Source organism: Phalacrocorax carbo, chromosome 1 (assembly GCF_963921805.1).
Source record: "Phalacrocorax carbo chromosome 1, bPhaCar2.1, whole genome shotgun sequence".
Lineage (NCBI taxonomy): Eukaryota > Metazoa > Chordata > Aves > Suliformes > Phalacrocoracidae > Phalacrocorax > Phalacrocorax carbo.
Window position 1 is genome coordinate 78,281,806 of NC_087513.1, and position 27,386 is coordinate 78,309,191.

Consider the following 27,386-nt stretch of genomic DNA (forward strand, 5'->3'; position numbering starts at 1 on the left):
CCTGGGACCAGGGACTCGCGGCTCCAGCTCTTCCCAGCACCTGGTATAACCCCCAGTTAAGGAAACTTCAGTGTCCTGGGCTGAACTCAAAATGAACCATGCAAAGCACACTGAGCTTGATGTAACATCCCAAGGATGCTGCTTATGTGGCATCTCTGAATGTCTCACAAACCATGAAAAAGACGTAAGTTTTCAAAAGGAAAAACAACAATTTCAAGCCACACATGTTGACTTTAACCCATATATATTATATTCAATCAATAGATATATTGAATATATTCTATATATATATATATTCAATCAATAGCAGTATAAGCAAAGTGGGTTATCATGGATACTGCACTTAACTGAGTTGTAACATTTTATGGGCAACCTTTTGAAGCAGAAATGCACATGGGAAACCCTATTTCGGTCCTGAATCTGAGACACAGCACCAAGCAGGCTTCTATGAAGAAAGTTAACACCACCCAAGCCAGACATAGTACAGGAGCTTATCTGGTGAGATGACCCATGTGGCATCTAGGCCAGAGACCTCCCATACAAGCACAAGCCACAGCAAACCAGGCTGGGGGAAGGTCCTCCAAAGATACCAGAGTAGACACACTGGCCAACCCAAGCACTCGGGAGAAAAGTTCAAGAAGCCCCTTCCTTCACCAAGTGCCTAAAGCACAAAACCTGCATGTGGGAGGGGAACTCTGGTCCAGAGCCATAGGACAGTCCCACCTGGCCCACCCCAACAGCAGCAGGACCTCACCCAGGTACCAGTGGGACCCAGCACAGGAGTGCTCCCCTCCTCCTTCCTGCCCCTGCAGCACAGGTCACGCCCAAGAGCAGGAAGCACAGCTACCATGCTGCTGGTTCCTACCTGGCCTGTCATCCTTCTCTTCTGCCCACCACCATCACCTCATTGTTCATTTTGTTTACTATTTTCAGCTCAGAAACATCAATTATACTGAGATCAGTTGCCCAAAGTGTTCTCGGTAATTACAGTGATGTTTCTAATGCAATTTTACAAAGGTTAATGGGATTTTGCTTCTCAAAAACCTTTGCAGAAAGCATACACATCAAAAAAACCAGTCCATCCTCCCCAAAAAAACATCCTAGTGATTAAGCTTCCCCCCACAAATCAAGTATCCACATATTGGTCAAAAAAGCAAACGCACAGAACAACCACCTGTAGTAATGCACGCTTGCCATGCTGCATTAATACTTCACCTCTGCCTAGGATTCTCTCAGTCTGAATAATTCAGACTGATCCTCTTTTACACCTGCTCCCAAGGACAGTACTAGTCTGCCATGGTGCTTGGAAAGGATCATGCCATGAAAGGTTCTTATGAATCATCCCCATCTCCTGATTTGGTGGTGTTAGGTCACCTTAAAAATGTTTGTTTTCCATCATGTTCTCCAGGCCACTGGGGCAAAACAACAGAGAAGTATGAGTACACTTGTTAAAAACTGGTCAAAGGGCTTTATCTTTCCTAAGGACTCTTAGGAGACCACACTTTTTCCTCCAAGAGCAAACCTCTAATCACCACCAGCAAAGCACCTTGTGTCACTTTGCCTTTTTTTGGCCTGCTCTCCCCTGCCTTAGGCTTTAAACTCTGGAAGCAGAAACCATGAAATACCCCTTCAAATGCCTTGGCACCAGACACAGAAGGCTGATGGTGCTCCTTCGCCAGAAAGGGATATAAGCAAGTATACCAAGGTACGCTTTCAGAAAACTCTCCCTCTTCGACTTATGTATGGCCAAGATGTGAGAAAGGTAGTGGGTAGAAGCAAACACTTGACAGAGAGCAGTAAAGCCCAAGCAGGGACCAAAACTCTGCAGAAGTTCTCTCAGATCCCACTCTGAACTTGGAGGCTCTCTCACCAGAAAGCCAGCATAGAACAACAACGCTGGGACTTCTCTTGAAGCCTATTACCTCATTCACACAGATTCACTTCCCACCTCGCCTGCACCATGCACGTTTGCAGCGCTCAAGCTCAGCTTTCTGTAGGGAAGCAAAAGCCATGTTAAGAAAACCGAGTCCGGTCCCATGGCATGTGCCATTAGCCATGCTCAAGTTTATTGCCCTTCAAAGCTCCTCACGAAATGACTCCCTCAGCACCGGAACTGGAGTCAGGGTTTTCCTCCCACACACCAGGCTAATCCTTGTCTCTCAAAGTCAGTTGTCACCCTTTATTTTGCTTCTGGGTACTGCAAAAATCACCCTTAGTGAAATTCCACCAACTCCAAACACAGGCCACACTCCACAGAAGGTTCAGAATCTTTCACCATCCACAGGCAACACACAAAATCCTGCTACTGCTCTGGCAAGCAGAAGCAGTGGAAAAAGAGCAGGGGGAAGATGCTCTTGAAAGCAGAACCTCTGGGGACAGGGAGAAATGGCATCATCAGATCCTACAAGATACTATGAGAAATAGAGCCTACAGGACTCCCCTTGCTTCTAACCCACCTTAAAAACATCTCTGGGTTTTTTCATCGGGTACCTTGGTTTTTTCCAATTCCAGTCTAAGCTGCTACAGATTTGGAGGACTAATCCATTAGGAAGACGATACTCTACCCATTATCTCCTTCTATCGCTGAAAAGCATAGGCTGCTTTCCCAACAGCAGACGCAGTGTGAACACACAGGCTTTCTCTGAAGGTTGCACTGTTATACCCACCCATTACCAACCAAAACCAAGCATGACTGGCAATCATATAGTTTCATCACCAAAAAACAAAGCGACACATAAGTGGCAGGTAGATTTGCCTTTTGCTTTCAAAAAACACAAGAGGGGAGTTTTAAAATTCTTGCTTTGAACATGACAGTGACACAACTACCAGGTTTTTTTAAAAGTGAAATTACAAATATTAGAGAACTAGACAAACACAAGTCAAAACAAAGTAAGAATTAACAGGCTGTGCAAACGGTGCTTCCTTCAACGGGGGATCTGCCTGCACCAGGGATCTGGCTTTGCTCTACAGGACTTGTTGCATCCATGCAGATGAGCGAGAGGCCTCCTCCTCCTCCAACTGCCTGACGAGTGGCTGGCCATCCTTGCCAATCTGCCCATGCTCCACCAGGACACACAGGGAACCAGTCAACAGACCTGCTGGGGCCGAGAGTTCAGTGGCAGCAGCCTCGCTCCTCTTCCACTCACGCTCCTTACGCCAGTCCCTGATGGGAAGCAGGCACCAGACTTGCTTGGGGCAGCTGTTCCTCTGCCCTTCCCTGCACAGCAAGGCTACCAAGGCTACGCAGGTGCTGTGCCAGCGATGCCACGGGACACATGGAAGGTGTAGAAGTGCTCTTCCAGCTCCTGGCATGAGGGGCCCAGAGAACTGCTTCTCTCGCCTTCTCCCACCTCCATGGGTGCTCCAGGAGTGCAGCAACTGCCAGCTCAGGCCCCTGTGACACACCAGTCCCATGATGATGTGCCAGGGAGCAAGGGCTCCCAGAAAATGCTGCAAGCAGCCTACAGGCTTTCACATGCAAAAGAACACGGTGACACCAGCCACCAGCATGGTCTCAGGCCCTGGGCACAGGACAACAAGGTCACCAGCCAGACCCTTCTCCATGGTCTCTATTTGCAGACCCCTCTGCCTCCATGGCCCCTGAACAGGCTCCAAAGAGCTCACATCTCCCACCATAACCCCCCATGCGCCTTCTGAACACCTGGGCCGTTAAAACCACGTCTGGCCAGAGAAGGAAGGTCCCACAGACATCATCTACCCAAAAGCACCATGGAAACAGAGGCACAAAGCTCTATACTCAAGGCCTCTGGTGCAGGTCAAGGATGAGGCTTGAACTCACCTTTACAAACCACAGAAACCACCTAGAAAAACACACACAAAATACCCACAGGCCCAACTGGCCCAAAAGCTGGCCCTTCGTCACCAGGCAAGAGACAAGGGAAGGACTTGGCAGGTGGCATCCCTCCTCCTCTGTGTCACACCAAGTGAACCCCACCTCGGCCTCAGTGCCACTGACTAAGGGAGCCTAATGCACGAGTGCACAGAATAAATCTGATGAGAGCCTGGGGAAAGCAGAATTCCCTTCCCCTTCCATGAGATGTCACGCTGAGCTATTACACAACTTTCCCTACACTGCCATCCTCCATCAAATCCCTGACATTTCTGGCCTTTGGAAAAGCCCTTGCAAGGGACTGGGGGATCACAACAACCAGCCTGGCTACCCCAGCATGACAAGGGACTCTTCTGCAGGCTCTGCTGGGGAACTGCTAAAGCGTTGCTCCCCAACAGCTCAACAGTCACACAACCTGCCTCTCCCCATCCCCTTCCTGAAACAGCTACAGGCAAGGAGACAGGAACACCAAAATCCTTACCCGCTGTTTCCTTCCCCTACTCGAGCATTACAGCAGGGTTTTGTGTAAATCTGCCTTGATTAACAAGAAGCTTGGCTGCAGAACTGAATTAGCAAAATCAAATAATTAAAGACAAGGATAGCCAATGCTAATCTAACACGTATGCAGAGACTTCCTAATAAATGTAATTATAGTATTTCTGCAGTGTATTTGGGGTCTTTCTTTCTACTCCTAATTAGCCACTGGCAAGCAGGAAGAAGAGTGCAGACACAGTCAATGCTGAGAGATCAGAGCGCGGTTCCTCCACGAAGCTGCTTTCATCTGACTCAGTGTCCCATCAGCAGAAAGGAGACATTTACGTTGTTGATCTGCCAGTTACTTCTGATTTATTAACAGCATCAGTAATGATCTACCAAATACAGAGAAAGTACTGACCTCCTCCTCTCTGCAGACTTTTGCAAAAGAAATATTACGTACAAAGAACAGAAGAAGTGGTAGTACATTTATTCCACTGCTTTCTGCTGATTTTTCTGTAACAGTGCTTAAATATAGTCCGGGCACCTAATTATACATGACTATTACTGGGTATAACTAGCTATCATCCTGACTTCTACAGCAGATTTTTTTAGAGGCTGTCATTATCCCATTTAAATGTTTATTGTTAGAGAAGTAATTCCTACATTCATCTTGTATGTCAGGTGCTGTCTTTTGAGTTACTTCGCCTTTTATCTTTAAATAATGTTTTTACTGAAGTTAAAGAAGTTGGTCTTGCTATCCTACAACCACATCTAAAGCCTATAACCTCTTCACGTACCTTTTCCTGCAGCCCCTACTGTTTTAACCTCTTCTCCTCCTCCTAACAGTAACGTTCTCTTTTCTGTGCATCTAGACAGAAATTATACCAGACCACAGCTTCTAATTTCATTAATACCATGCAGTCTTTCTAGATACTGTACATAAGGACACACTGACAGCACTTCTAGTCAACAACACAACAGTTAATGTATGTCTAATGCATTTAAGGACTTAATTCAGCCGCAGTGTTACTACTAGGCTCAAAGACTTTTGGAAAGGGAAGAGGAGGGCACAGGGCAAAGAAAATCCTCAGGCACAAGCACCAAATCTACCATTTGCAGCACTCAGTTTGGGAAAAGGAAGGTCTCAGCAGGTTTTCAACAACAAAATACAGTATTGTGGGATAAAAAACCCACAAAGTACAAGAGGTGGCTCTAGCTCACCTGGGAAAGGCCCCAAAGAAATGAAAAGCAACCAAAAGAGGCTCTGGCCTCACACACCTTCCCAGGGAGGGAACAAAAAGAGGAGGCAAAGCAGAGAGCAGGGCTTATCAACTCAGCAACCGAAGGGTCGTCAAGTAGGCAACAGTAGGCAACAGAGATGGACAGGGAGAGGTAGATGAGGAAGGCAAGAGTACATTACCGTGCTCCTCAGGACCCTCACAGCCCCAGTGATTCTCAGGTCAGCGACCTTCCGAGCCAGAGACCTGTGTATCGGCAGCTCCCACTGGATCTCTGTTCTACTCACCTGTTCATGCCCTCCTCGCACTCATGTAAGCTTCTACAACCTGCAACCGTCTGTGACCATGAACCCCACAGCTTTTACCGTACATTGTGTGGTTGGGGTTGATTTGTTTGGTTTTGGTGTTTTTGTTGTTGTTTGTTTTGTTTTGTTTTTGTTTGTTTTGGGTGTGTATGGGTTTTTTGGTGGTCGTTGGGTTTTGGTGGTTTTGTTGGCAATTACTGCCTACACACTGTATTCACGCCACCCACTTTACAAGTCTTCGTCACACCTGAAGCATCCTTTTCCACGTTGAGAAGTCCTAGCCAACCAGTTAAACATCGCCTGTACTGAAACCATCCCTATAGCACCTCTGCTGACCTTCCTTCAACCTTTTCTAGTCTATAGTATTAAAGATGAGCATGTGCCATTGAATCATTCTATGGCAAAATACTGATTTCCACCACTTCCCTTATAACTTCTAACACCTGACTTCCTCTCTTGACTACACTGAACAAAGGAACTATTATGGAACTATCACAGCTCCAAAACCAGGTAATATCAACTTGTTCTGTGAATACAACGTTTGTAAATCAGCTAAACCCAGTGGCAGCATTTCTAATGCAACCAGGTTTTGGGCACATGCACGCCTTTCCACAAAGCTATCTCCTCTTCCCTGCTTTTAAAATCTTCTCATTGCAGAGCTCTAACATGACTAGACAAAAGTATATACCCTCACACGCAGCCAGGAACAATGATCAAGATTTTACATGTACTGTTGTACAACAGGACATATTAACAGGCCTATGAGAGGGTATAACTGAGCCCTCACAGATAACATTTAAAACACAACCATAGTATGAAATTGGACAGCTTTGTATTAAGGAAATTCAGCCCAGAGCTTTTTGGTTTGAACACCTCTTTATCAAGAATATGTAACACAGGAAAATACCCTAAAAAGGAAAGCTCAATATTGAATGTTTTCATTTTCCAAGAATAAATTCATAAAAGCCCACTGCATCAATGGAAATAATTACCACCCACCTGAGGAATGTCCTTGGAACTGAAGACCAATCAACCAACACATTTCTCAGTTGCCTCCTTACTCTTAAAATCTTGTACAGCTGTTCTGAATTCAAACCATTCTTTTCCGCTATTTCCAGCTTTACCGAATTTCACCCAAGACAGAATTGATTCACAGAAGTTATCCTGCGTGTGGCTTTAAGCACGTCTGTAACATGTTGTGTATTGTCCTCCTTTCATTGTACAAAGAGACCTTCTTTCACAGACTGAATCGCTTTTTATAGGTCAAATTGAGCACCTTCTTATACAGAAACCAGCTAAAAGCCAACAGAACAACTCCCATGAAGAGCTCTTACCTTGTGACAGAAAGGACAGTATGGTTCAAATACTAGATTCGATAAGCATCCTCTTGTAGTTTTGGTGGGGTTTTTTTTGTTGTTGGTTGGGATTTCTTTCCCCTTCATATTTTCTTACCAAATTAAGATTTTCTGCCCAGTACTCACCTCACCATCCTAGATACCAATAATGCACCTTATCTACATCCTCAACTGTCTTCTAAAGTACTTCTGGTCACCTCAGAAAACTATTTCCTGGAACACTTTGATTTCTGCGTTCCAAACTTGGCATACCACTTGCCGCTTTGACCACCTTTATCACATTTGTTTTCACTTTGTTTTCTCCCACTGAGAGGAACACAGAATGACCTTTGTAGAGGTCTAGCATGAACATTATTTAAGTTCAACTTCTCAAAACATTTTTGTGGAAGTCATGCGAAGAGAACAACTCAGCTGATCCTGCAATTCATGATAAAGTATATTCTGAGCATATGAATACCTGTACTTAGCAACACAAACGATGAATGCTTATTTTTACAACAGCCACATAATATCATATATTATGCTGTATGTGTATTACAGCATATGTGCTATAATACATTTGATGCTGGCTACCAAAATGCAATGGACATACAGATCTTTTTGCAGTATTTTGAAAGACCACTAAAAGTGACAGAGAAAGGTATAACTGAACACACCTGAGTTTGAACACTAGAACAAAGTTTGGCTGGGGTTTTAGACCTTCCTCAAATTTGGACCCTCTTTTGATTCCTCCCATCCTGAAAGAAGTCGCCTTGCTTATTTGTTACTTCGTTTCATGCAGGTAATGACAGTATCAAAGGAAAACAGCTGTTTGCTTACACAAAAGCATCAAGATGTCTCAGTACTTGGACCCTGGGCACTGTGGTTTTCTCCTTTATTTTCCTTGGGATGATTTCTGTATTACTCGGAGGGGGAAGGTGGGGGAGACCTTACTTTCTCTCATTTGTTTCAATTCTCCATTTCCATTTGCACTTGTTCTTCTGATGCAGAAGATTGCTGCATATCATTATGGCTGAGAACACAAACACAACCTCCTCTAGAAAAAAAAAATTGTAAAAGATAGTCTTAAAGTTCACACCTCTTCCTGTCAGTCTTCTCTCTTCTATTACTACATACACTGTGGAAACTATCTATTTAGTTAACACTTAACATTGAATCAAAGCAGAAACTACTGTGCACCATCTACAGATATGCCCTTTGAAAAAGTGGAATTCAAACTGAACCATAAATAATTTGAGGACTATTTTCCAAGACAGAACAATCCTAGATGTTAAATTTAGTGATAAATAATTAAATATCATATGTCAGTATGAAATACCAAATCAAGACAGCATCTTCCAGGCATCTGCCAGATTACTTTAAATATCTCATCATAGAGAGGGTCAACACAATTGACAAGATACAGTTACCTGCTACTGAACTTCAGCGCACAGAAATAAGACTCATTTCCATCCAACAGTCATCAGCTACTTTGCTGTGCTTCAGCCTCTCAGAGGATGTGGTAGCTCTGTTCTCCAGAGGCTGCATCCAAACCTCACTCAAACCCACGTGCAACTCCATGAGTGACTGAAGCATCACTTCCACAGATTTCCGTTATTCATTAGGATAACAGCAGAGGAATCACCTTGTTATGCCGTTCACATAAGAAACTAATACAAAAAGCTTCTGTGTTTCCTAACTAACATAACAGTGGGAACTTAGTGAAGTTATAACCATCCTCCCTGAACAGAGGCAACCTTGATTCCGCTGCATGCAATCACTTTATACCCAGTGGAAGAGGGACAAATGGTAACATATTCCCTACTGCTGCTTCCAGGATCTACCAGCAATAGTCCCAAGCTTTCCAAGACCTAAATCCAGTCTGGGAAGATCACTTGGTAACTTATGAAGTATGCCAGCACAGCCAGAGTGCAGAAACTTGTCTGTTAACAGGACAAATGTACATTTTCAATGCTATATATACACGCTATTTTTGTTATCTGCCAAAGCAATCACTCTGGTCAGACTGCTAGCCCTATAAATTTACAACATCCAATGTCTCTACTTTCTCACTTAATAAATAACACTGTCAAAGCACTACTTGAGAGACTATTGTGGTAGATCAGGTAAAACCAGCAAACTGCATTTTGGAAGAATTCCAGCCTCACAAAACTACCCAGAGTGTGGTTGTTACTGTTCATGTACGTACCTCCCCTAGCACCTTATCTTTGCTGCAGGCTGCTAGTCAGTATCATGCTGTCAAGGCAGAAGGAAGGAGTAATTATTACAACAGCAGTTTGCAGGGAAGCAGAGCTATTTCCTACACATGCCTACTATCACACACTAGTATTTTCCAAATTCAGTTGCTTTGTTCTAAGTAGAAACATTGGCAGCAGCTTTCTGAGTGAGCATTTGGCAACTTCGCACTGGAAGCCGTAATTCTCACTTACCTCCTAGACCACAAACCCACTCACTTTTAGAAGCTGACAACCAACACTTTCACCCGTCTTGTGGCCAAGATTAAAAAAAAACCAAAACAACAAAACCAACCACCGTTTCACACTGCATCTCTCAACTGGGTGTCCAACTTGACATGCCTATGTAAGATGACTAATCTACAGAAGGAGGTACTTCTTAAAAAAACAAGCCCTTTAAAAATTCCACTTTGGGTTGCCTTCCACTCTTCAGGCTAAAGCAACATGGTACTTAATGATATGTCCAACAAATTGAATGTCTTTGCCAGTGCCTAGATATTTCAGTTAATTAGGAAGCATTCCCTTTAGCATTTCCATTATTATTAATACAGGCTTCTAAGATAACAAATATAGCTGTTTAGCCAAAAATAAAAGTCAAGAGTTTCTGCCCACTCACATATATCCAGTGAAACCACCTCTTACTGCAAAAGCAGTCCCCTCTCTTTAAACAAACCACATTCATACCAGGAAGAAAAACGTTCCCTCTAACAGCTTATCACTTCGCTGTGAAACCAAAGGGGCAAGAAACCAGTCCAAGGCTGGCCCGTAGGCACCGCATGTAGCTTGCGGATCTGCAGACCATCAATCCCCTTAACAGCACACCAGCCTTTTGTGCTGCAGGCATCTTGTACGTACAAGGGAAGGTATCGTTCCTTGATCGCCCTCAGTAAAGCACAAGATTTTAATTTGGTCCACAACAGAACAATTGAAAACAAGAAAAAAATGGCTCTCTGGGGAAATGGTCATTCTTGGTTAAAAGAGAGAAAGGAGAGGGGAAAAAAAGAGGAATTTTAGCAGCATTCATGGCATACTAACTTCAGTCAGAAAGAACTCAAAACAACTGCCCTAAGACCAGCAGCACCCTACTCCTTAAGATAGAGAGCAATTACTGCAAAGCTACCATTTGGTCTAATAAATAGAGGCTTAGCCTACCATTAACACGTTCGCTGCTGAAAACATGTCATCCCTTTCCATTTGTAACGAGCATCACTAGTCCAGTTTCTCCTCTAAGGAGGAGACCTGCACAGCTATGAACCCCTACAGATCTGGAAGGCTTGCATATGGGTGTATGACAGTGAAGTGGCCCAAGAAATATGATGTTGGACTAAATATTTAAGAGACTTCCTAGCTTTTTGCCTCCAACATGACTCTGGTTTGACACTTCAGCTCTGTTTCTTCTGCACTCCCTCCCTCCCTGGGTCTGTCTCCCACCCACCACATCACCCTCAACCAGCCACTCTCTGCAGACTAAAAAATAATTACCAAATACAGTTTATAAAACCAGAAACAACCACAACCTTTATCTGTTGAGAAATCACTACCTCTCTCTCATGACAGTGAAAAGGTCTCAAGTAGGAACATGTGAGTTGGGAAAGAAAGGCCTTATTTAGAAAATTCCTCAGCAAAAGCACAGGAAGGCATTGTCTTGTTCTGCTTTTCCCCCACCATTGGGCTTATGAACACCCTCCCCTGTTATTTTGGTTACATAGCTTACTACCTTTTGATGTTGCCACTAGAGTTTTGAAGTAAAGAATATAAATCCTAATCTTCCATTCAATCATCAAAGCACTGAAGCATAGATCTCACGTTTGAAGAGACACAAAAAGGCTTCAGATACAGACACAGAAACTCTGATTCCCCACCCTGTCCTTTTGTTTTCTGTAATTTTAAAAAATGCCCTCAACCTCAGGTTTAAGAGACAGTGACAAACAAGTACAAGGTAAGCATTACATTTTTAATTGCCACATTTTTCACAGCATTTTGCTGAATAAAAAACATTTGTGGTTCCTTCTAAACTTTCTTGCCAGGAAAGTAGAATGAGGAAGGACATGCCTATGCTTGATTTCCCCCTTTTGCCTCATTCAGAACAATACAGGATGAAAGATTTCAGTCTGGCGTTCTCTTCATCTCTGGGAGGTACATAGGTACATAGAATAATTCAGGTTCGAAAAGATCTCAGAATTCAAGTTCTGACCCAAAAAACCCACAGACAGTGCTGTGTTTATGGTTTTTGTTAATAAAGCAAAATTCATGTTATTTACAGGCATTGTTTTTGTTCAGATGTGGAACAAAGCCATTCAATCACTTAACGCTGCAATATATGAACTGTTAGTCTTCCATTTTCCTTGCTATCTCATTTGTTCAATTTTTCTGCCAAACCAACAAGCTCAGGACTGAAGAGGACAGTCCGTGCTGGACAGACCCATGCTCTCCCTGGTGCACTCCACCGTGGTTATGCTATTCCACGCTGACAAGGTGTCGCTTACGGAGGGAGCTCTCATTCACCCTTTTGACTCTAAGATATCAGTAGAGTTGTCAACCACAGGAGAGCTTTCCCTCTGAGGCAACGGCTTATTATTTCCCAATACCAGATGGGGAACACAAGTGCAAAGAGTGCCAGCAACTTGCCCAAAATCACTAAAAAATCCACAGAAGAGCAGACACTAACGCCAGATCTCTGAAGTTCAGCATTAATGGTTGGTATATCCCTCCTCAGTGTGTGCATGCAGGGTTACAGACTTCAACTGTGTTCCAGTTTAGGAAGTGACTCATTCCTCCCCCTCCTTCTGTAGTGCCAGAAACATCCAGTAAAAAGAACTATGAACAATAAAACCTCAGGTTGACTAAGGACTCAAAGTCTCAAGCAAGCATCAGATGGATGACAGTCTTCTATATCCTGGCAACATGTAAAAATTTTCATGACAATACAATATCACTAGCTGAAGGTGGTGCTCCCAGCCATGCTACAGTAGGATATAAGACACACTGCCTCTCGTGCAGAGGATTGCACAGCTTCCAGAAGTGGTACACCAGCCTCCTCTGAGTGCAACATTTACATCATTAGTACCACCTACAAAAGCCAAATCATAAAGCCTCAGAGCAGAACATTAGTGAGTGTCATGGCATGATGCCAAGCAAGTCCAAACATTTTCATCTCTTTATGTTGGAGAGACCTACAAATATTACTTTAGAAATAAATGCAAACCAACAAAACTTTAAAAGTAGCAAAGAGCATACTTTGGATCTTATATTTTGCCTCTTTTTTTACTTTTTCATGTTAGGCTCACAATGACTTTTCCCCCTTTGGCTTCTAGGAGCGACTAGGCACACTCAAACACAGAACAAGTACTAAAGGCATAATTCTTCCATAAAAAATAGTTTTATCTTGTCATACAATCAATGCATCAAATTAAATATATACACACGTGTGTATATATCTATATAAACAAATTAGCCTGACATTGTTGAAGAGAAGAAAGTAAACAATTTCACAACAATTATTCTGATCCTGCAACATTTTTGAAGCACCTGCATCCCGACGCATCTCATGTACACCTTTACATCTTTGTTTCTTTACCTGAAAGGAATAGAAGTCGCTTATGAAACACAATCCCATATGAATCTGATGAGTCAGACTAGAGAACACAGCGTAATGTAACCTGTGCTTGTAATATCAAAGAGGATGAAATTAGTTCCCCTTTATTCATGTAAAACATAGCCTAGTAACAAATCACATGATGCTTTGACTAGAGTTTAGTCACCCTTGTTATGAAAACCATAGGTCATCCATTCAGATCTTCATTATTTAGGCAGAATTAAGCTTTTTCATTAAGACCAGAAAGAAAGTATTTAAGCATTCCTATGAAGTCTATAAAAAGCTAGATCATAATTTCATAATTATTTAGGAAGCCACTGGGCTTAGAAGAGCTTTATCTCCAAGCGATGAGCTTGCTGCTTTGTTTCTGAAAAGATGAGCTCAGGCAATAACTAAGCAGAAGTGACCCTTATGAGGCAATAAATTCACCTCCTCAGGACTGATTACTTAAACATCCCATGTATTACTATGGAGCACTGAGTTTTACAGGAGTTTAAAATCCATCTCTCAAGGTCCTTTAAGGCAGCTAAGTAAACTCCTTATTGAAAATATAACACTGCTAGACATTCAAGAACTCCTGTATGTGTTCTCAAAAAAAAGCAGAGGAATAAGTTTCTGGTGCAATCTTTCACAGCTCTTAGCAGAATACTATAAAGCCATTTCAAAACACTTCCCTTACCTTGATGATGTTTCAGCATCTCAAGGCAATTCACTCAAACTCTTCACAGAGCAAAGACAACTCAAGATTCACTGGCATTTTAATCCATCTCTCAAGTTCCTGCTGAACACATACAGCCCTGTGAGACAGGGCCAAGAACTCCCAATTCACTTCTTTTTATCCAAGCTTGGCAGTTAGACATGCAAACAGAGATTGGAGCTAAAACTGTCTATATTACTTCCAGATATAGATAATCAGAAGTAACACATCTTCCACATCCTTTGATCAAGGGAAACACCACTGAAGCGTTCAAAGGCTAATTGCTGTCAGTCTTCCTACAATAGGCCCTACATGCTGCAGCCTCAACTGACTGGTAAAGTGATAGCAACACCTAATGCAAATTTCCCGAAACTGAGAGTCCGGGCATGGAGGCAGACCCTGGCAACTACTGAATATAGGGACTCTCCCCTCTGGGTTGTGGCTTACAAAAAGCTAGGTCGCTATTGAGCCATGAAGATTTTCATCACACCAACACCACCACTAAAACCAGGGGCAACCTCAGCTCAACTCACCAAGCACATCGAGACACAGAAAGTCCAAAGATGTAATTTCTCATGAGAGAAACCAGACAGAGTACAATAGGATTAGGTGCCCTCAAATGCACTTCTGAGCATCCAGCACACCATTGTACCTCGGAACACCCAGGAATGCTTTGAAATTGGTCCTAACGTGAAGGGCTATTTATTGATTGCCTGCCATGTGCTATGCTTTCTGACAAATCCAGCTGTAAGAAAGAAAATTATGCAAAGAATATTTTGAAACATGAGATACAACCTAACTACCAGCATCAATAGCCATTTCCTCATTCTGCAGCAGCAGGAAGGACATGGCCCCAAAAGGAATCGCTTTCCATGTCACAACACCCTATCTGCCTGCAAAACAATACAGTCACCTCAAAGGGAGTTGAGACCTCTAATTAAATATGTTTAAGGAACCCCCACAGAAGGAAGATAAAGAATACTGTTTTCAGGGTTTAACTTCTGCATAGTACTAGCACACAGTTGGTACCACAGACCAGACAAACTGAAATGACAAGAACTTCAGTTTTAAAGCCTTGTTTCTAAAATGGGATTGCAGAAAACCCTACAAATCCTTATAAGTAGTATTCATGCCTTAAACAGAATTCAGAGGAAAAAATTATTTCAGACTGTTGCTGCATCTGATTAACTTCAGTCAACAGAACTCCTGTTGAAGTGTGCCCAGGTTACCACAGCTCCTCTGCGGGAACAGTACGATGCTGTATCTGGTGCTTCTGTATCCTGATTGTATTTTATTTCCTGCATCAAGAAGAGTAATCAATACATTCTGTGGGATCACACACACAAAAAAGCACAACCTTGATTCTCTGACATTCACCCTGTTTAGCCCAAGGGGCTGCAAACAGACCAAAAGCAGCTTGTTTCACTTTCTTTTGAATACCGACTGTAGCTTCACCATTCAGTAGGCTCCTTGAGACCACAAACTGATTTTTGTACAGACTTTCTCCTTACACCTTATTATATACTTCATGATAATACTTTCAATGTCAGTGAGCTGCTACCCTGATCCTACTTGGCCCATTTACAGGGATAAGTAGATGCAACAATCATTAACTATTTTTTTGCAGTTATACTAACCATAATTGCAGGGGTTTGTTTTTCCAAAGAAGTAGCTGGGACATAAGACACAATGTATTTCAACCGCTGAAAAGTTTGCATCCTCTGAGCTTTTTCTATTGATCAACATCCTCAACACAGATGATGAAAGGGGAGACTAACATGCTTCATCCTTCAGGAAATTCAATTTTTCATTTCTTTGAAAAGAATTCAGCCAGATACACAGTTAAATCCTTAGAAGATCCATCCTGAACAGTAAAGGTAAGATGTATTTTAATCCCTAAGACAGACCTCCCATCCATCTTAAAGCTCAAAACAGAACCCAGACTTCAAAATGGATTTGTGACTAGTAACCTATTACAGATTTAGGGAGTATATTGCTAGAACAACAAAACCAAACAGTTGAGGTATCAACTAAAAACAGTATTACATGTGTAAGAGATGGGCATTTTAAAATACCCTGATTATTCCTATTTTCAGGCTTACAGGTTCATAATTCAGCCCTGAGGGACTCCAATTTTGAAAAAATTGGATATCCCGCAACTTCCGCTAGCATCAAAAAATTAATAGCAGCACGCCCCGTTTTAAAAACTAAACTGCCTATTTAGTTGGGGCAACAATGTTCTGAAGGACAGCTGGTTTTTTTTTTTGTTGGGGCAGGGTTTTGGGGTTTTTTTTGGTTTTTGTTTTTTGTTAAAAAATATCTTGCCTCCTTACTTCAGCATCTCCAGTTTGACTCATAATTTTAACTCGTATACTCTTGAGCAGGACATGAAAATCCCAGAAAGCTTCACCTACATTAAAAAGAAAGAATATAGTAATAACCCAACTGCTCAAAAAACACGTGAAAGCTGTAATGAAAGAAAGACCACATTATGTTATTGATCTGGGATGATGTCTGTCAAGCTTCTGACAGAAGCTAACCTTCATAGCCAGATTACAAATCCCCTGAAAACACTGGTGTGTAATGGAAAGCCTGTCAGGCCACTAGTGACAACAGCATGAACAAGGTTCTAATAAACAACAAAAATGGAATTTCAAATGAACCATCATAAAGAAAAAAAAAAAGAAAAGGTACTTATCCTTGGGGGCTGCAGCCCTAGAGTTTACCCCAGATTGCCATTCTCTGTGACTTGATTCTACACGGATATTCCTAAATATCCTATGCTTGACTGCAGAAGTGGCAGGATGGGATCCTAGGGCACATCTCAATACTCCTTCCAACACCAATTATTTTCTCTTCAGCCTTTAATATTAAAGAACATTATTTTCCTCTGTCTGTAATCCTACATAATGCTGCCCCAACATCACAAGGTCTCCCAGTCCCCGTGCAAAATTCACATTTGTCCCCCTCTCAGTACCCCCCACATTACGTTAAAAATTGGTGTTACAGCTGGTTTTAAAATTACCCACTCCAGCCCCAACACAAGCATCCAAAATTACCCTCCATCGGACTTGCCCGAGTCTGATGTCCTTGGAGTACAGAGAGTACTCCTGACGAGTACTATTTGCTGAGGCCCGGCCTGGCCCATCCCAGACCAGCATCACAAGCTCCTCTCCCACCCTCTAGCAGGGCCAGACCTGCTTCTTACCCCTGAGCCTTCTTACCCCTGAGATAAAAAGCAAGGCAGATCCCTTGTAGGGCCTAGCGAGCACATCCCTCACCCCATCGGTCCTGCACACAGGGCTGCTGGACAAGCAGAGACACCTTCCCATGCCATGACAAACCCACTGGGTCTCAGACCTGGCTCCAGCTGTGGTTCCTCCTATACCACCCTATCCAAGCACTCGCCTACACATCAGATGTTTACATACATGCTTGATTTCAGAAATTTCTCTCAGACAGTTTTCTATGCCAGGAAAACAAAACAAAAAAAAAGCAGCTTTAAAATGATCTTCCACTTCTACCTCTTAAAACAAACAAACAACAGCAGCAAAGAACTCCTCATTATACCACTTTCACACTGGAATTCCTTTGCTATTTGTTCATCTTTCTCCAACACAAAGCTGAGGTTCAATACCCAGGGTGAGCTGGTTAAATCATGACTTCAAAGTACCTGCTTTAACTCTGATTTAAATAATCTGTTCTGATCTTGCTCTGCATTTGTACTTTCTAGAACTTTTCCTGGAAAGAAACAAGATTCTTCACAGCTGGAATGTTGTAGGGTATTTAATTTTTTTTTTTTTTAACTGATTAAGAAGCTACTCTGTAAATAATTTTTTTGATTTTACTATTTATTAGTTACTTACATTAGCATTTTTTTTCTCTTCAGTATTTGAAGAGAATTATTAGCTGCAAAATGTTTTATAAATAACACAAAATAACTTGTACAAGTATTAAGGTAGATGTAATAAAACTATTTTAAACTCAAATTAAAACCTTCTAAATGTATTGAATGAACATCAATTTATCAACATATCTGGATATTTAACACATTACAGGGGACATTACATGTAGTTAGTGAATTTGGTTGTATACGTCCCTCAAGTTTTTGTTAGGACAGAAGCGATATTAATACCTTCTTGTTATTCACAGATCAAAAGAAAGCAAAGCTTCCCAGCTTGTGTAGTTTCTCACCTTTGGCTGGACAACTCACTGAACTCACTCCAGGAAGAACCATGAATGAACAACATGTTTTGTTTCTGTACAAAAGCTACTCCTGCCAAACCAGTTTCGTACTGCAGCAAATTCTCAGCAGACACTTCCACCTACTCAGTGGCTACACTTTCTTCAAAGTTTCAGAAGCAAATATGTCCTTCTTGAATATTATAATTTAATTAAGTTATTACACTATGGATAGAGTTAAGGCCTGAATCTGGTACTTTCAAACCCAAATTACTAATTCTTCTTTTTAATTCTTCATTTTAACTTCTTTTGGTGGAAGAAATTTTTGGAAAGCATTCTTCCTTACACCCACGTTTTCCCACTTGGGTCTTTATAGTTCCATCATATTTTCGCAACAGTCTCATGCACAAGCACTTACTGTATGCCACCTCACCTTTCCTTCTCTCAGGAAGGCTAAAGACCTATTTATTTCCAGGATTTACTCATCAGCATAATTTGGCACATGAATCATCCTGCTGTCTTTACTCACATGACAAGCCCTGAGGTGCACTGCTGCGCAAACAAATCCAAGCAATCCTCAGACTCTGAGGATGAATATTCCTCCTCCTGCTGTCCCTATGCCAAGTACACCCACCTCTGCCCTCCTCTCATCAACAGTCGGTCAAATATGAGAACACCTCCTCTACCACCAGGAAACCAAACAGAAGAAACACTTCACTACTGATATGACTACTGGGTCTTCTGCAGGGTCCAGCCTCTCCACCAGCACCTGTGGCCACCACCATTACAGACCTTCAGTGCCTGGTGGCAGCAATTTTCAACTGCTCATTAACTCCTGATTCTGGGCAGCCCACAGGGCAGCCACCTGCTTCTCTGGATCCTTACAACTTCTCCACCATTAACCTGGCTACATGTCTCCAGTACCCATCAGCCATGGTTCAAGACATTATTCAGATCTACCTTTTTTTTTTCTTACTCATTGTAAATTCCAGTATGCACAAAGTCCCACCTCCACCTAAGCACACTGTACTACACTAAAGGCAGGGCAGTTTGTCATTGGAGGGCAGAAGGACACAGAGAAATTAAGCACCTGACAACATTACACAGCAGTTTCAGGCACAATGGAAAATAAAACCCTCTCCGTTCAGGGCTTTGGTCAGAAAGGTAACTTCAGAGCATTACATGCAGCCTGGCTGAGGAGACATACATCAAGCCTATCATTCCTCCAGGAGAACTATTTTGCCAGAGAAATGTTATAACAAACAGCATTTCAGAGCAAGCTTTGCACACAACACTAGTGTAATACTCTGCACAACTGGACAGAATCATAGAATCATTTAGGTTGGAAAAGACCTTTCAGATCATCAAGTCCACTGCAAACCTAACACTGCCAAGGCCACCACTAAAACATGCCCCTAAGCGCCATATCTACACATCATCTAAATACCTCCAGGGATGGTGACTCAACCATTTCCTTAGGCAGCCTGTTCCAATGCTTGACAACCCTTTCCATGAAGAAATTTTTCCCAATATCCAATCTTTACCTCTCCTGGTGCAATATGAGGCACCAGGATAGTGTCTTGTTACTTGGGAGAAGAGACCCCCATCAGCCTCCTCTTCTCCAGGCTAAAACAACCCCAGCTCCATCAACCTCTCCTCATAAGATTTGTTCTCCAGAACCTTCACCAGCTTCCTCGCCCTTCTTTGGACACACTCCAGCACCTCAATGTCCTTCTTGCAGTGAGGGGCCCAAAACTGAACACAGTATTCAAGGTGTGGCCTCACCAGTGCCAAGTACAGGGGCACGATCACTGCCCTACTCCTGCCGGCCACACTATTCGTGACAAGCCAGGATGCTGTTGGCCTTCTTGGCCACATGGGCACACTGCTGGCTCATGTTCAGCCAGCTGTCAACCAGCACCTCCTGGTCCTTCTTTGCCAGGCAGCCTTCCAGCCACTCTTCCCCAAGTCTGTAGTGTTGCATGGGGTTGTTGTGACCCGGCACTTGGCCTTGTTAAACCTCACACAATTGACCTCAGCCCATCAATCCAGCCTGTCCAGGTCCCTCTGCAGAGCCTTCCTACCCCCAAGCAGTTACACGCTCCCGCACAACTTGGTGTTGTCTACAAACTTACTCAGGGGGCACTTGATTCCCTCATGCAGATCACTGACAAAGATATGGATATTGATAAAGGTAAGAGTAATACTTACATCCAGCCGAGACTACTTCTCAGACAGTCACCATCCTTCTCCTTAAGTAGCTTGGTAAGGAATCACACATGAATCATTATTTTGAAGCCCAATGTCAAAATCTCTATATTTTCTACATTACACAAACAGGACAATACAGAAAATCCCATGCAAGGGATATTCCTGAAAGTAAACCAATTCCCTTCACCAAAAACCAGTGTCAGCAAAACCAGCTATTTCCTCCTTAGGCTGGGGAGTAGGGGCTCACTTAGAGGAAATACACGAAAGGAGAGAGGCCACCCAAATTATGGCCCAGTGAGTCCCACTTCATTTTTGAGGGGTTAACAGCAGCACTATGGGAAAACCCAGAATTTAACACAGTCAAAGTCTTTCCCAGCTATTTCAAAAGAACTCAGAAAAACTCACAACAGGTTTAACCTACTGACACAGCTGAAAAGGATTTGGCCATTACAAAAAGAAACACCACTAATATAAAACCAGCTGTGGGTATGGTCACAGGTGACGTGCCACAGGTTGGATCATTGGGACTGTTTGGAATAACAGCCCCCAGGCACAAAGAGCAGACAAAACCTCTGTGTTAGCCACCTGAACCTACACGGGACCATGACTACTTTCCTGAGTAGTGAACATAAAAGCCTTTACATCTGCTGTGCCGCTAGTGCCCAGCATAGCTGGATTATGACTATTCCAATTATGTTGCGTACCCTGCAACAGCATTTGCTAGCACAGTCCAGACATGCATAAATTTAAGCCATAGGATTACAGCTGATAACCTTCTGTTCATTTACAATTTCGACTGAGCACCACTCCAGAAGCTCAGTGTTTTCCCTATGAAAAGTCTTTAAACTATTTACTCCCCTACTAATAAACCACAGATCAGGGAAAAAAAGCACTCATTCACTGGGGGTGACAAGCTCCAAAGATGATCAGGGGACTGGAACATCTCTCTTACATGGAAACACCGAGACACCTGGGTTTGTTCAGCCTGGAGAAGAGGAGGGATCTCATCAATGCTTATGAATATCTGAAGGGTGGGTGTCAAGAGAATGGGGCCAGACTCTTTTCAGTGGTGCCCAGTGACAGGACAGGGGCAATAGGCACAAGTTGGAACACAGGAAGTTCCACCTCAATATGAGAAAAAACGTCTTTACTGTGAGGGTGACAGAGCAGTGGCACAGGCTGCCCAGAGAGGCTGTGGGGTCTCCTTCCCTGGAGACATTCAAAACCCACCTGGACACAGTGCTGTGCCCCCTGCTCTAGGTGTCCCTGCTCAAGCAGTGGGTTGGATGAGGTGATCTCCAGAGGTCCCTTCCAACCCCTACCAGTCTGTGATTCTGTGACAATGTTATATATCAGGTAACACGCAGCACACAATGAAATTAAGATCTTAGAAAATCCTTCAATATACAGAAGTGGAGATTTATAGCACAGAGAGATTCTCTGTCTCCTAGGCCTTAGGGAAGCTTCTCAGTATCTTCCTCCCAAACTTTAAGTAATAATATGCATAGATTTTAAAAAAATTGGTCAGATGCTGTGATAATTTAGATGTCCCTATGGCAACCCAAGTTTGCAATCTCTAATCCTGAGAAAGGTCCCGCTTTGTGACTGCAGTGCTTGGGGATTAGCGAGGGGAGTGCCAGCAGGAACTGATATTCAGCAGCTGTGCCCAGAAACAGCCCCCATAAAACAGATTCTCCCTGGATGAAAGTTGCCATGCTGTCCCACAGCCACCACAGCTGAAGGTCCATCATACCTACAGCTGCCCTGGGCAGAGAGGTCTATAGCACTTCTCCACCCACAGGACACTGCACTCATGGGAAAGGCGTAACAGCTTAGCAAACTGCAGTGTTCTCAGCTAAAAGTTCAGCTCCGTTCCCTGGATATAAAAACCGAGGCACTCCTGTGGTGACGTATAACCAATTTCCATCCAGATATAGACATACACAGACAAACCTCCACAGCCAGGATCAGCCCCTCAGTGCAATAAGCTAAGCAGTTCTCCTAAGGTTTTCCTTTCAAGCCTTCATCTGGTAGAAGAGAGGTGCAATACTGTCCTATTACTTGCGTGATTATCCCAAAGTTACACAGCAGGACTCCTCATGATGCGCTATTGTGGACAGGTGTTCAAACACAAGTGCAGAGGAGCATTTCTACATTCTTAACAGCCAACACAGTTTTTCTCTTTCCCAACTTCAGTAAAAGAAAGCTATGATGATATTTCTATTCCTGTGAGTCTTCATTTCCATTCCAACATGATATGGCCAAACATGAGCTAGCAATAGCTTTTCAATGAATGCAGTCTCACAGGCATTTAGATTTTGTGGGGTTTTTTTCTGTTTTGTTTACAGCTTCTTTGCCACAACATTTTATTTGGCCCTGTAATGTTTTTACATTATGGGCATCCAATTCCATTTTAAAAAAAGCATAAAGAAACAAGAAAGACTCATCATTTCTCTTTGTTTGCACAAGCTTTCATTATATGCAAGGCAAAAATAACGAAGAGAGAGCCCATTCCTCCCTGTGGAGACCACAGCAAGCACTGGCAGACAAACTGATGCACAAAGGTCAGACCAAGAACCAGAGAGATTTTCCATGCCAATCCACATCACAAAGCCAGTACAACTCAAATAAAAACTCATTCTGAGTTTATAAGGAAGACTCAGAAATGGAGACTTTCAGGACCTTGTAAATGAACTGAAGAACAATAAGCCATTAATAAAGGCCACACGGAAGACACAAGAGGAGCATTGCACGTAAGTTAATAATTTAAAGCCCTGACCCTGCAAAGATTTCTGGGCATTCATCCCCTTAGAGCACAGGTCCAGTCTGGGATATACAAAAGTTCTGAATAAGGTAGAAAACATTCCTCACATCAAGAAGTTCTGCCTATGATCTCTACTGTTGCACATAAAAATGAATTATTTCTATTCATTAGCCTAGCCAGAAGAGTTCCCTGATGCGAAGGATTTTGGTTAAGGGAGCCATCATACCACTCCCTCGCCTAAAGTCAACTGAATTTCAACTTCAAACTTTTGGCTTTGCCAAAAGCTAAATAAAAGATGTGTTGCATAAAATTTGCATTGATCAAGATGTAAATAAACAAGATAGCCAGAAAGCTGAAGAAAACATTCACGATTTAAAAAATGAGCTGACCAGCGAGAGCCACAACGTTATGTGCTTACTAGACCATGGCAAGCAGTGTGAAGTCATTTACTCAGAGAAGGGAGGTGTCTGACTCAGAAGAGGGAAAAAAAAAAATCTACAGGGATCATTTGAGGGCTATACGATCGCATGCATTGGCAAAAGTAACAAAATATGTGTTCTGTTTGTATTCCAAAACACACGATAGGTAGTTTATACTATATAAAAATATCGGCTTGCGTGCGCGGTGCCTTCTGACCATTTTTCTCCAAGGGCATTCCAGACAATGGAGCAGACCGCTGCTCTCCCCGGTTCTCAGGGACTTCGGACGGGAAAAGGGCCCTTCCCCGTGACAGCAGCACACAACAGGTCCCCAGGCCACCGCCACCGGCCGCACAGGTCGAACCGGGAGACGGACTCAGCCCGCCGCCGCAGAGGGTGCCCGCTCCCGCTCCCGCTCCCGCCGAGGGCCGCCCGGCCCCGGGGCGCCGCGCCCGTCCCTCCGCCCCCCCTCCCGCCCAGCCCGGCGCGAGGCCCCGGCCTCCGACTCACCGAGGCCGCTGATCTCCTGGCGGAGGCCGGCGCGGCTCCGCTCCTCCGCTATCGCCCGCAGCATCTGCTGCAGGGACCGGTCCAGCTCCCCGTTGGCCTCCTCGTCCCTCGGCCCGGCGCGGCCGCCGCTCCTGGCAGAGGCCATGCTACTGCCGCCGCTGCCGCCGGCGATGATCTCATGTCAGGCCGCCCCGCGGAGGCGGCCGCGGCTCCCGGCGCTGCTGCCGCCGCCGCCGCCCCCGCCGCCCACACGGCTCTCCCGGCAGCGGCGGGCGGAGCCGAGAGGGGGGCCGCCCGGTAGCAACAGCAAGCAGACCCTCCCGCCCCGCTCCCCTCCGGCCTTGCGGCGAGGGGTGCGACCCTCCCCGGCTCCCTCTCAAAGTTTCACCGGCAGCCAACCCCCACCACCACCGGGACTCCGCGATCGTTTCCACAGGCGCTGCCCGGCCGCGCTCCGCCGCTTCCTGCTACAGCCGCCACGGGGCGGGGCCGCCGGTCATGGCCCCACCCCCGGGGCGGGGAGAGGGCGGTGTCAGTGTCACCGGCCCCGCCCCCTTTCCCACCGCCACCTCCTCGTCCCCTGAGAGGGTTTTCCTGGCCTTGATTAGATATAAACGTAAAATATTTACGCCAGCCTTTTGCGACGCAAACCTTCTAGTGACCTGCCTCCTTGCTGCACTAACACACCTTCAGCTGCAGGGCTTAGGAAGGAAAAACTTCCACTGGAAGCTACAAACAGGGTAATAAATGCTAGAGCAGTGCCATCAATGGGTTGGTCTTCTGAGAACATCAGCAAGAGCTCTCTCACCCGGGACAAACCCCCTGCTCGTTCCCCCATGCTCCCACCCGCAAGTATGGCTTTCATATGCTACACTGGTGAAAAACACCTTTTCCTGTAGGAAGAACCAAGAGTATCCAAGTGGAAAATGCAAAACAGTATTTCAGGAGGTCTGTAACCCCACAAGGCCAAGCAGAAAGATAAGAAAATCCACCTGCAAGCCAGGTCTGCAAGGAGTGCAGAGCCACACACCATCATCCAGGGCAGCCCACACAGTCCCACGTCCCTCTTTGTCTCCAGTCTGACTTTCTGGACACCTTCCCCATCCTTCCCTCTCACTGTGTCCCACAGATTTGACCCCAGACTCTTGCCACTGCAGGCAGAGCTCTCCTGCCTGCCCCACTGGCATAAAATCTCCTGACCTGCTGCTTCCTTCTTGTTCGCCTGTCCTCTGCCTGCTGCAACCATACATGTACAGCACTATGGGGGCAAAACCCAACCGAAGGCATCCCCTAAGATGTCTACCAAAAGCCAGGTCACCTCTCCCTTAGCATCAGCACGTCTTGCTAGTGAGGTGTAATATAAATCAGGAATGGGTGATCTCAGGGAATAAGCCAGTTTGTGCTTGATTGTGCTTGTGAGATTGGACCCCAAGCCCTGCTGCTGCTGCTGCTTGTCCCCAGCGGATACCAATAACGGCCAAAACTTCCTCAGCTCATAAATTAAGGATTTGCTAAGCCACAGATGGAGAGCAATACAACTGTCTGCCCAGTTCTGCAAACAATTTCCTCAACATTTTTTTGTTTTTAATATTACTTTATGCTCTCCTCAGTTCCTAAAAATATTGTGAGGCTTATGCAGACTTTTCTTCCTTCTGAAGTCTTATTTGAAACTTAGCAGGCCTTGAAGGTGGTGGTGGGAAGGAGAGAAGGGGACAGAGGACTTAAGACTTGAGTTGACATCATCTGAGAGCTGGGCTTTTTGCTATGGCTTAGTAAGAAAGAAAAGATTAAAAGACTGCATCATGCTCCACAATAGCATACATTTACACCATGTTTCCAATTTCAGTTTCATGTCAACTTCTGACACCAATAAACTATTAGACACCTGCTGAATGCTACTTACAACCATATACCGATTTCCCATTACAGTATTTCCCAATACAGGTAAGTTTTTTCTATGGAAGGCCCCTATGCTGAATTGGACACAGAGAATTTTGAAGATGATGCAGCATTTTGCTAGCAAAATACCTAGTTTTTTACAAAGCAATGGAAAGCGTGGATATACAACCACAGGACTTAAGCACCTCTTCCATTGTTAAATATGACGGTTCTGTTTCTCGGGGAGAATGCAGGTTTGCAGTCACACACTGGACCTGTAAACACACGCTTTAGAATTATTTATCCCACAGGCTTACAAAGGGAAAGAGCAGCAGAAGACTGTCCTGTACTGTTAGACTCCAAGCTGTTCCTGACATGACCAAGATATGACACTTGAGAGAGGAGGAAGGAATTTCTCTGCTGCCAGAGGAGCTTGCGGTCTCATTTACCTTGTGTCATGCTGTACTAGTTGAAGATTGGGCGTTTCTCCCCAGTAGATTACTGCTTGATCCCAACACCACTATCATGTTAGGGGTACATTGAAATACTTGATGCTTGTTGTGTCACCAGCCATTAGAAAGCCCTGCAGCAGTTTCTCTAGAGCCTCCAGGAGTTCAGCCCCTCTGCTGAGCCTTGAACACTCACCCTAAAGTTCCAGCAACCCTACTTAAAAAAAGCAGTTAAGCAAAACTTCTGCTGCCCCATCCAGGCCTCTTGTATAACAGAATGGTATTCCTGCCTCTATTCAGTTCCTAACCCTACCTTCAACATTCTCTGGCTTCTAGTAAAACAGGCCCATGGACAAAATCCTCAGTTGTTTTCTTCTCATAGGCCTCCCTAGCCAAGCGGACATCCTAGTAGATCACAGCTCTTGATCAGAATATAGAGGGATAAAGTCTGTTTTCTTAAAGGGGCTATTGATTAAGTACCCTTGGGATCAGTCAGAAATCTGAAATGCAAACTGATTCTGGTTTTTAAAGATCCCATGGTACTTTTTAAAACAATAAACCCCACTGTCCAGCCAAATTCTTGAGGGGGGGGGAGATTGTATTCTGTCTTTACATATTGCTCCTAAAGGTCTTCTTCACCAACACCGAGCACCATGTTATCACTATAATGGGTATCAAGAGCCCTAACCTACCACGCGTGCTCTCACTGAACTCAATTACACATAAAATAATAAATTATCTTTCTTGCAAAGGGGTGATGGGTGTCAGGGCCCTGGGGGTACTAATAGGCCCTAATGGCCCTGACCAGCCTCACCTGGGGCCTCCACACACACCCACAGGCTGGGGACTCTATTTGATCTCAGCCCTGAAACTCTTCTTAAGTTATGGTGAAAGAGTGTTGGTCTTCAGTTCTAACATAGCTGTGTCTATGTTTGGCTATGGATGCTGTTGATCTGGACCCTGACCTACAGGCTGACTTCTTGGTTTGGCTATGGACCTGCCCTTTGACTGTAGAGGTACCTTTTGGCCCAGGTTCTGATTTACCCTGTTGCCTTGCTTAGGCTCTGTAGTGTTGAGCTGTGGCCCCTAAGGGCCCTACCAATGTGGGAATCTGCTCCTGGTTTCCTGGCCCTCAGGGAGCTTCCAGCCTACACAGTGACCTGACAATAGATCCTTGTAATTTCTTATATAATCACTTTGTGTCCTGATGTAAAATATATAT

At 44.1% G+C, this 27,386-nt stretch overlaps 1 protein-coding gene across 3 annotated transcripts in view; it reads right to left on the reverse strand.

Annotated features, from left to right (window-relative positions):
* Positions 1–24,319, reverse strand: part of KIAA0930 (KIAA0930 ortholog) — an 81,304-nt gene extending 56,985 nt beyond the window's left edge. For all 3 annotated transcript variants that reach the window (XM_064461226.1, XM_064461229.1, XM_064461221.1), the window contains exon 1: positions 23,838–24,319. In XM_064461226.1, the coding sequence (XP_064317296.1) occupies positions 23,838–23,982 (145 nt within the window). In that variant the 5' untranslated portion in view covers positions 23,983–24,319. The remainder of the gene's footprint in view (positions 1–23,837) is intronic.
* Between the last annotated feature and the right edge of the window lie 3,067 nt (positions 24,320–27,386).